We start from the raw sequence: 11,260 nt of genomic DNA, 5'->3' as shown, positions 1-11,260 counted from the left end.
AAAATACAAGGAAAAGTAGATAAAAGCGCATGAAACTTGAAATTCTTTTTCCTTACTAGACATTTTAAGTACACACTTTTGCATGAAGTCAAGGTGCCTAAATGACTTGTGGTTGACTCTAAATCCAGGAGACCATCATTCACTTTCTGAGCCCTGACCAACTCACCATTAATATCATTATTGCAATAATACATTTTTATGAAAACTATTTAGATCGCAAATTATTTTAAGAGAGCCTGTGCTAAATAATTTTAATTTTAAGTGAAATTCAACTAAATTAAAAACTAGAAAATGCAGGTCTCTGCCAAGAATGTGTACTGATTTGAATCATTTGTATTAAGTCGACTGTAGTGAGCAGGCTAATAATCCTGGTTTAATTTTCATCATGAAGTGCTAGACTTGCAGTTAGTCATTTATATGTTCATGCTCAATGAAATTTTAGTTTGTATGCAGTAAAAAATTTATTTTATTTCTTTTCTCATATATGTAGGTATTTTTTGACAATGAGTTTGTAGATTTTATACCATTAATTTTTAAATTCTTGTATATAATTAGATCAATATCATAGTGTTATTACAACTTTTATATAGTATGGAATAATCCAATGTCCTCTGTATATATTATGTAATTTCTTTTATAGTTAATTTTTTTTCGCAGCCAGATAGCACTTTTAAAACAGCAGAACAGAAGAGAAAGAATAGAAATAATTACTGATAATAATGTAAATACCATTTTTACCTTTGCCAGTAGTGAGCATAAATAGATCATTATAATGAGTGTTGTTGATCTGCATGCTTTGATTTTTAGTAGCCTGCAGTAACATGAGTTAATGTTACTTGTGTGAAGGCTATGTTCAGTGAGTTAGCTGAGAAAAATGAGGCCAAACTAAAGCATTTTCATTGATCTTACTTCACTACTTCATCAACATCAGATGGTGAAAAAAAGTTTGCTTCTTACAAAATGAATCACACTCGTTTGGCTTACGTTTGAAGGCATGATTTAGATGGGGGCACTGTCAGTCTGGACAAGACCACTCCTGTCAGGATAGAAAGATTTCATCATAGGATGACGGTGATCGCTCAGAACAAGTTTGTATTGATCTGCAGCAAAGTGGCCCCAAATCATGTTAGCAAAATGCCCCCCCAAAAATATAACAGAGCTACCAAATCCCCTGATCAAGGGTTCAGACTATTCCTTCTGGTGAGATAAAATGGAACACGTTCTAAAAACAATAATTTATAGAATCACTCCAGCACATCACCTCCGAAATTCATACAATCCTATAAACATGAACTCCACAATATACTGAAGAATAAATAAAGAATAATCAATCACAGCATTAATGACTCCATCTCAAACACAATTTGTCCTGAAAACACTTTTTTTTTTTTTTTTGCAGATGCTACAGGCAAAATGGTACACCTTTTATTCTGTTAAAATAGTTCACCTTATTTTTTGATAATAAAAACAAAAACAATTAAGGAACATAAGTAATGTCAACATTTTAATGTCTTTAAATTGCCATGAAATGAAAACACAGCAACTCAACTCATGACTCACCACGTAGGTCTGCTTATTCATTCACAGAAAAATATTCACATAGTTATTATATACATGTTACAAGAAGAAGTAAAATGCCAACTATTAGCTAACTGGATTTTTGTTTTATTGGTGTGGTAATAAGTTCTAAGTAGATGAGCTAAAACATGGCATTGCTACCTCTTCTTAGCTTAGGTATCTGATAACATGCAGTATTTTAAAGAAATTAAATTTGATCCAATTCAGAAATGTGATTTCTTTTAAGACAGCATGCATTTTGTGATCCTCAAAAAAGTGTGTGTGTGTGTGTGTGTGTGTGTGTCCCATCAAAATGACTCAGAGCAGTGTCCCATCTTAACAGTACACAATTTGCAGCAGGGGAAACTGACAAAATGTACATTTTTCAAATGGGGAAAAAGGCGCATAGAATTTATTCTAGGCAATTTTGATAGATCATTACATCCCACCACAACCAAATTTAAATTAAAAGTGAATATTTGTTTTTACATTTTTACAATTTTAACTGTTCTAATGTCAGAGCACTATGTCAACTGAATAATCATTAAAACTGTGGGATCAGGTGTGATTGCCTGTGATGCCACACCCATTTTTATGACATCATCACCATGTGAACTTTTTCTTCTCCATCAAGTGCGTTTCCGGCAGTGCCCAAGTCAAGGTGTAGGGTTATTTTCTGCACTCCCTAAAAAGCTACTCATTGCAAAACTTAAACTGATGTCCCATTTATATTTATATTTTTTTTTAAATTTGAGTTGATATATACAAAATCCCCTCAAAAGTGCTGATTTAGGTAATAAATACATGTGTTTGATAATGTTTTATCATATAATTGTGACTTTTATGTGCCATTAGAAAGGTCCCTGTGGCTCATAATGTCGCTGTATTTATCTTAATCATTAAATGTGTGTTAGTTCCATACTTATTTTTTCTACAGTTTGTTTATCAGTTCATTTGCCTGTTTTCCACCAGCAGCTCCAGCTTCACGGCAGCTTAGCAACCCGGTTGCTGCGCAACGACACAAGTTTGTGACCACAGCGGCGCTTCTGACAAAATATCTAATCAGCAGATGTGACTCAGGTGTGCCGTTAGCTAGCATGTTATAACCCGGCTCTGAAGGCGAACTTCGCTGTTCGGACCCGACACAGACACTCCTTGTAGCTACGCGGAAACAACTTGTTGGGGCTTAAGGATGTGTGTCTGGGTTTGTTTCTTAGTTTGCGTTTCGGTCACCGGCTGGTTTTTGACCGCCGAACAAATTATGACCGGCGAGCCGCACACAGTTCCGGTCAACAACTGTCAGGTTTTGAAGGAAGCTCGATTCGCTGTGGCTGAATTCAACAAAGCCAACGTACAAGAGCAGTTTGCCTACAAAGTTCTGAACATTACATCAGCCAAAATGCAGGTAAAACTTAACTCAGGAGGTACGTTCGTTAAAGTTGAACATATGTCAAGAAGTGCTGTGATTTTTGTGTAGATAGTCGCGGGGATAAACTACATCCTGGAGGTGTGGCTGGGACGAACTGTGTGCAAGAAAAGCCACACTGCTGACAGTGAGCCATGTGCTCTTCACCCTGAACCCAAGGCAAGTTCAAGATTTAAGGTGGTGCACAAGTCACACAGGTACCACAGACCTTACTTTTCTGTAAGAGCTAAAATGAAAGCACTAATTTGCCATTTGTTTCAGGAGTGCCAGTGTCACTTCATCGTTACAGACGTCCCTTGGGAGAATTCACGTGCACTTACTCTGAATAAGTGTCACCCAAATTAAAAAACTAACACCCTGATGTGCTGCTTGCTGCTGGTCCTGCCAAGTAAACGGTTATCAATGAGCAGTGTCTTGGTGTGTGTTGATACTCAAATGCCATAAAGAGTGCTTATTAGCATAATGTGCACACCCTGAATTTATAACAGCATGAGCATAAACCAATGATTTCATTGGCTCCCAATCTGTGCCACTTGTTCCAACACTGAGCTGAATAAGTTCAGTGACCTGCACTCACTCTGCATTGTATAGGGCAAAAAAATGGCATAATTATTCCAGTGAGTGACCGGGGCAGCTTTACTGTGCCTCATCTCTCAGTGTGTGTCCTGGCAGCTGTAAGGCTCTGGTTGCGTGTCAAGCTTGGTCAGACACATGGCTGCTAAACTGAGATGAGGCTACACCTCTCAACACTACAACCGCGGTCTCCAGAAGGGCTCTGTATGGAGGATTACAGGCATTTTCAGATTACTGCTCAGCAAGACTGAACTGTCTGCCGCTCTGACCCCCTTTTTTTTTTTTTTTTTTTAAATAAAAACAGGATGAAATAAACAACTCACTGATGTTGTGTATATGGGAATAAAAGCAAACGGCACAGGGAGAAATTGTGAAATGTAGGTTGAGGGCATTTCAATGGGTGTAGTTAGTGTGGGGCAGAAGTGGTGTGTGCGTATGCAGATATCTGATCTAGTACAGTTCCAGGGGGTTTTCCTTCCTTCTGGAGCTGCGATTTGATTTCAAATGCAAGAGAAAATGTGGAGGAAAAAGAAGCTAAAATACGTCGTCGCTGTTAAAAAAAAGAAAAGCAAGATATTGCTAAGTGGCGTGGGGGCAAAAGGGGCTGCGTCTGTTTGGCTTTGATTACAGTAAGCAGCCGCGTGGATAAGCGGTTCACACACCCTCTCACCCAGCCCATAATGTCTCTAATCGTGGATGTCTTAATCAAACTGAGCGAAACATAAAGAATTGGCTGGCACTGTGCATTAGGTAGCAGGGGTTAGGAATGTGGGGGAAGGGGGATACTCCTTAATGTGGGATGACTAACATTGAAGCTCCAGTGCCAGGAGTATGCCCTGTCCATCTGCCATTCCACTCACCCACCCACCCACTGACACACTAACAGGTGCATGCACGCAGATACACGTGTGCTTTCCGTGCACGCGCTCGCATACTCCACCCCGCACTCTGGCCCTACCCCTGTCCTCACTTAGCCTGGGCAGCAGATGGTGAGGGGGGTAAGGCTTGTAGCCCCCCCTCCTCCCTCCCTCCCCACTCCAAGCCACCAGCCCATCACCCCGTATTTTTTTAAATTTTTTTTTTCCTCCCATGAACACCACCCCACCCCTCTTTGTGTTGTTGAAGAGCCTGAGTGTTGAAAGGCGAGCCCCAGCTTGTCTCCCCCCCCACAAATCCTTGGCTGGCTGCCATTGGCGGGACTCAGTCAGGTGTCCTAATGCTTCAGTTAGGGGAGGAAACGCTGGTTAATCTGCCCATCGCGTGCCACCAGCCATGGCCTGGCCTCTTTGTGTCTGGCACCCCTCTGATCAGTCCCTCCACCCCTTCATCTGTCTTTCCCCCTTCTCTTCCAACCCAGTTTCTCTAACCCAAGACGGTGTCATCCTTTCTTAAGGATCAACCCCTCTGTCTCCTCAAGATGTGTTTTCAGCTACATTCTTTACAGACAAATCCAGCAGTTTTGGCTGTTGTCCTGCACCACTGTTGATGGATGTGACCATTTCGTTGTTGTGATCAGTCATTGAGCCCTTCTTTGTTTTGTGCTGACTCATCACAGGCATCCACTGTACCTGCAAATGCACCTTACAGGAAAATTATACTCTTCATCATTATAACTTGTGGTGCTTCTTGCCTGCAATCCATACTGAGGCTTTTCAGTGCATACCATGAGTTAAGATGTATAACTTCAGCCGTTACTAGATTTCGCTTCTTGTGTTCCTCCTGAAAACACGATCGGAGTCATGCTCACTGACCTCATTGTCAAGCCCAAGTCATAGTACATCATTGTGAAATACTGTCGGACATTTATGATATTAAAGTTGCTTCTTAAGAATTACTTGAAGTTGATACCAATATGAAACTGATACATTTTGAAGTAGGATATTTATTCACTAGTGGTTAGATATCAGGTCTTATCTCCTATTTCAGCTTTTATATTTCACAATAAGGGAATCATCTCATGGGCTCTCACCTATCTGGTGCTACAAAGGCGGCATCACCTCGTGCTCCTGGAAGGTGCACTGCTCTGATTAGGATGAATAATGCTTAGATGCTATTTGGAGGAGGCTGATATGGGGCGGTTGCGTAACCAGAGAGGAGTCATTACCATTTGACCCCTTCTGACCTTATTTTTGATTGACCTCTGGTTTGGTCACCGCTTCAGAGCACAGCCAGGAGTATAAGGTCAGAGTTCAAAGTATCCTCAGCTGTGCTGTCATGGAAACGGCAGCGTTTGCTCTTCTGATGGTCAGTTTTAATCTAAGGACAGTGGTTCATTCAAAACAAAGAGTTTGATTGGCTGTTATTTTATCTCACTTTTGAATGGTTTCGTGTTTCTGACTTTAAGGTTCCAAAACGGCATGTTTTGTTTTGTTTTGTTTTGTTTTTTTACATTCAACTACAGTCAAACTTATGACATTAATCTTTGTGGAGTGATATCAGATTTGATAATATTGACGCTCACGTGTGCGTACTGGCACCTCGTGATGCTTCCCGAGCTGCTTCTCGAGCTGCTTTGCGGCTAATGTGGCTGCAAAACGTCTAAAACTGCTTGTTCGTATGCTCTTGCTCTTTACTGTATTGTTTTTGGTGTTTACCTGCTGTTTTTGTATTTTACGTGCGGTGTTCGTGTGTTCGTAACGTGTACGCTGTGCAGAACAGCAACGATCCCCCCTCTTAGTGTTGTGACCAAAGCTCGGAGTCCGCCATTGTGGTCAATCGAAACACACCCGCGGTTTGTTTTTCCACTTCCTGTTTGTGACCAGTGTACAGGGTTTCCTTGCAATCAGTGCTGCGGCAGGGGGGGGGGGAGGAAAATCAATATTTTCAATGTAATGTGTGGCCAATGGAATAAGAGAATGATTTATGTAGGGATGGCTACTCCCTGAATCAGATGGGGTTTGTGCTTGGTGGCCGGATGAATGAAGGGAAGGAGGGGTGGCGGCACAGCGACCCAGAGCAAGAAGAACTACAAAAGGTTAAAAAAAGAAAAAAAAGTGCGCTTTGCTGCTGCTGATCGTGGCACCACTCCTCGCTTCTTTCTGCTGTCCCTCTTCTCTCTTTTCATCTCTCTAACCCACCATGCTCTCTGACTGTCCCACTTAATCTTAGCGCTGTAGTATTATGAGACTAAAGACCAACGGGACACAACACACACACCAGGAGTTTAGCAGGTTGTGGACCACCAGCCAGAAACAGCATATGTCCCTCTCCTCTCCAGATTAATGAGAGCATGTTAATATTACGATACAGTGGGAGAGGAGGGGATAGGGGCAAGGAGTACAGAGGGGTGGGAGATGAAAGGTAGAGGGAGAGTGTAGGAGCCTGGCAGACAGACTGAGATTCAGAGGGAAGCACGAGGCAAGAGGAACGAGAGCAAGTCTGCGAGGGAAGGAGGGAGAGCGCAAGTCTTGGAAAGAGACAGAAAGATGGAAGTGTGGAGGCGGGAAAGAGCGAGAGAAGCGAGGACATAACAACCATAGAAAAATGTGCGTGTGTGTGAGTGTGTGTGTGTGTGTGTGTGTTTGCTTTATTGCAGTGGCCCCACCTACCCCTCCATCCTGTTAAGGAGGCACAGTCCTAAGGAGGAGGGGTAGGATGGTAGGATCCCCTCCCTCAGCCACCGACACACACACATACTCTGGCTCATACACACACTCTGCTCTGTGAGGGAGCAGTCGCTGAAGAGCTCTGGATAGACCATGCAAGGTTCTGCAGGTGTCCCACCCTTCTCTCATGACATGGATGCTTTAGGAGGTACTATTTGATTTTGTTTCCTTCTCCTTTCTGCCTTTTCTGCCAATTCTTACTCAGTTTTCCTTGGTTTTCTCTCTCTCTGCGCTCGTTCGAAGATTTCTTCTCTTCATGTTTCAGAGTAATCCGTGAGCCTCTGCTGCTAATGTGTATGTGTTTGTATGAGATTGCATGTGCGTTTGTGTAAGACTGAATGCGTGCTTGTAGGGTTGTTTACAAGCTCCACTGTAGCCGCAGGTCTGACAACTTTAGAGCGATTCTATTAGCTGCATGTGTTTCATCTCGGCTTTATTTTATTATCCCGTAATGTATTTTTCAAAACAAATTTTATAGGGTTCACAGCTTTGGCTGCTTGTTGCATTATTTAGTCTTGCATTTTATTATTTTTATTGGCACTCAACTCTAAAGGGTGGAGGTAGACAAAGCGCATTATGTATGCCCTGTATACACCCTCTATATGCGTATTCATGATGTTTGGGTAGAGGCTTTTAGTCAAAACAACTCCAGTTGGAATACATGGCACCATCTTTACAGCAAGAGTATCATTTTTTTTTGGCTGTGATAGTGATAATGGAGACTGTGAAAGAGTTGGAGATGAGCAGAGGGCTTTTTGGGAGTTTTTTTTTTTAGTTGATTTTCACACTACACAGTATTCTTTGAATAGTAATATAATAAGTGGTAAAGTTGTGCAGTGCTGCGTATTTTTTGTCGCTTCATCATAAAAAAGTGGATTTGAGTATCATATAAAGATTTAATTCGTCAAAGGCCAACATGGTTTGTTGAAGAGAAATAAGGTTGATGGCAGCAAAGATAGCTAATATTCATATAACGAGGGTGTGTGTGTGTGTGAGAGAGAGAGAGAGAGAGAGAGAGAGAGAGAGCACATGTCTTGCATGTAACGTGGTGTAGTGGCACCCACTACACCCCTCTTCTGTTAATGCTGGAGGTGGAGGCACAGTGAAAAGCAACCCTCATCTTTTACATTGATGAGTATATTCACTATGCGCACTTTATTTCTATATTCAGCAAATCTTAAATTCTATATTCATTATAAATCTATATTTTACCATCTTCAGTTAATTATTAATTTTGAATTTTAGTCCGATTATACTAGAATGACTAAGACAAAATACACGGATTATTTTTGCTGTGTTTTAATACGACCAATCTGACACATTTGGCTCACTTTTGTAGATTTTGTACGTTAGTTTGGGACACATCTATAACATCCGTAAATTACCATATTTTTTCAAACAATGCTAAAAGACAGTCTTATTGTCAGTGCTTTTCAAAATTTGTCCAGGTGAGGTCATCGCATCCCTGTTTGCAAATCAAATTGGTGGCCATTTGTTCAAACAGAACTGACAAATAACCTCCAAATCCATCCTGCAAATCTGTCCTTTCCACAATATCTCCCCCCTCATCCCTTTCTTATGCTCATCCTTTAGGTTAAATCAGCGTTCTCTCCCCCCCTTTTTTTTAGGCTTGTATTGACCTGTTAATAGTATTATCCACAGAGCGTGTGGCAGGGCTAGGGTCACATCCCTCTAGGGTTTGGATGGTCAGCCCTCTGGCCACAGTTTGGTCAGAGAATGGCCAATAGGACCTAAGCTGTGGTCATCCTTCAATCTCGCTTCTTTCAAAGCAGAGGTCGCATGAGTCAAAGGGTAATAAGTTTAACCCCTTGAGGGGTGAAAAGGCAGAGGTCACAAACAAGGCTATAGGGAGAAGGTTTGCATCATCAATCAGTGGCACTCCTGGTTATATCTCTGCATATCGATGACATGCTCGTTGCTGCCAATCTCATTTGCATGGCTTGCTAAGCACAAAGGGCGGCCCTTAAAATCATATAAAAGTGAACCAAAATAACGGTATTATGAAGAGAGGGAGTACTTTCAATTTTTTAGCATTGTTCTTGTTTACACAACAATTTTAATTGAAGGGTTTGTGTAATTTTCACCTTTTTAGTTATGCAGAATATCCTAATTGTTTATAAATGCTCTTCATTTTTATACATGGAAACGCGGCTTGGCCAATATACGCCAAAAAAAGCTTTAAAGAAGAATATATGCCATATTTGCAGGATTTAGGTGCTGCAATGTGTTATTATGTCTTAAAAGTTTATTTATGCTAAATATCACAGTGATACAATAGATTAGATTTTTTCAATACTGACCGAATTCAAACCACTAACGTCCCAATTTAATGAAAATGTAGATTATCTCTGTTATGACCACTGAAAACGAGGCCTGTATAATGATTTTGGTCTGTTCTGCCTGTTGTAGAAAAGGCTCGTCTCATGATGGTTTTATGTGAATGATGGTAGGTTTTTTTGAAGGGGTGTGGCCTTGTCAGTGCATTTCCACGATTTCCCTGCCAGTACACATTGTCACAGCCTCACATGTGAGTATGCAGCCTTCCAAGAGGATGCTATTAAAATACTGTCCCTCAATGTTATTGTGACAATTTCTTCAATTCTGCTGTAGATGAGCAAGTGTATTCCTCCCTGTATATCTGAAATGGTGCTGTGCTGATGTTTCAGCATCTCCCAGAGGTCTCCTCTCCCTGGCTGATGTTAGCGATGTGTCAGCATTAAGCTAGGCCTGCCTGCTAGGCTGCTGAGGCCGTGGTGGCGACCAGCCCAGCCTGGCCAAAAGCCAGACCAGACATGTCTTGGCACTAGACAACAGAGACGTGACAGGATCAAGGATTGGTGGAAATATGCTCCTACAGTATGCAGTATTGTTGAGCCATAGATCAACAAATACATATATGTTATTTACATTTCATAAGAATTTGAAGATTCATATTTTTTCCATGTTTTTTTTTCTTCTTCTTTTTCTGTCAACAGTGTGCTATGATGGGAGAAAGAAAAGGATGGTGAGAGAGCAGTGGATGAAAAAGGACATGTGACAAAGATCACAGGTCAGACTCCAAACCAAGACGTCGAACTTGTATGGTATGTCCCTTTGCCAAACGATCCACTCTAACAGGCCCGATGTGTATTACTTTAAGGGATACTCCACATTCACATTACATATATGGATTGCGGTGCATATATGTTAGGCTGAGCACGCTATAGGATGTGTGCATGCCATTAAGTGTGTGAATAAGAGAGATGTACATGTTGCTCAGTCAGCTATTGCACAGACAGAGACCATCAATCACAAATGCACGGTAGCTGCATTGCTCTTTTGCTGGTCCCTTAAGTCCTCTCTCTTGGCTGAAATTACACAGCACTTTACCTGCAACACTGCATTTTTCTGGACTTTGTCTTAACCCTGCGCCATAACTCATGCAACACATTGGTGCGGTGCCATGTCGAGAGGTGCACTTGTGTACACAGTCAGTACACAGTTGTATAGGCCGTTTCTAACAGGTTTTCATTCTGCGGTAACATATGCACAAGGGGAAGACTGTAATGTCTGAGACTTCCTCACTGTTCTAAAATAACAGAAATACACAAAATAAAAGAGTGAGGAGGGCTTTTTGTCTTTGTATTATAACGTCACACCTCTGTAGATACTGTGAGCTGTCTGAGACCAGCGTACAGTGTGCTATTCAAGTCCTACTGCTGCTGTAAGCACCACAGGCCTTTATTAACGTCCAAAAAAATGCTTTTCTTAATCTGATTGACATACTGTTTCCCTATATGTACCTGATGGCAGTTTCTAAAGAAGTCCATGTGCGTCGACTCCCTTATAAGTTACTCATCATTTTTATTCTTATGTTTGACCAATATCATCAACATTTTTCTTACTCTTTTAACTTTGCCTTTTACCGCTGCAATAAAAATATCTTTTCCGCCATATCTTCTTACGAAATATCCAAATATTCTGTTCTCAGTATTATTGGACTTCAAATTTATTTCTTAAATGTTCAACCAATTTTATTAAGCTAAAGCAAAGTGTCGTCAAATTAACTATTGCTTTATGTTATGAGCAAAATCAAGCT

The 11,260-nt window shown here is 41.1% G+C and overlaps 1 protein-coding gene across 2 annotated transcripts; it reads left to right on the top strand.

Annotated features, from left to right (window-relative positions):
* Positions 1 to 2,659: 2,659 nt before the first annotated feature.
* Positions 2,660 to 3,389, top strand: LOC103360624 (cystatin-like). 2 transcript variants are annotated; one of them, XM_008286452.1, is made up of 3 exons: positions 2,660 to 2,962; positions 3,035 to 3,142; positions 3,245 to 3,389. In XM_008286452.1, exons 1-3 carry the CDS (start codon positions 2,750 to 2,752, stop codon positions 3,326 to 3,328), a joined length of 405 nt encoding a protein of 134 aa, XP_008284674.1. In that variant the 5' UTR covers positions 2,660 to 2,749; the 3' UTR covers positions 3,329 to 3,389. The 2 variants fall into 2 exon arrangements, with proteins under 2 accessions (XP_008284674.1, XP_008284673.1); XM_008286451.1 differs by having other exon boundaries at positions 3,035 to 3,160.
* The last annotated feature ends 7,871 nt before the right edge of the window (positions 3,390 to 11,260 follow it).

Source organism: Stegastes partitus, unplaced genomic scaffold (assembly GCF_000690725.1).
Source record: "Stegastes partitus isolate 25-593 unplaced genomic scaffold, Stegastes_partitus-1.0.2 Scaffold455, whole genome shotgun sequence".
NCBI classification, from domain to species: Eukaryota; Metazoa; Chordata; class Actinopteri; family Pomacentridae; genus Stegastes; species Stegastes partitus.
The sequence above is the reverse complement of the archived record's forward strand: the minus strand, read 5'-3'. Positions and strand labels throughout refer to the sequence as shown.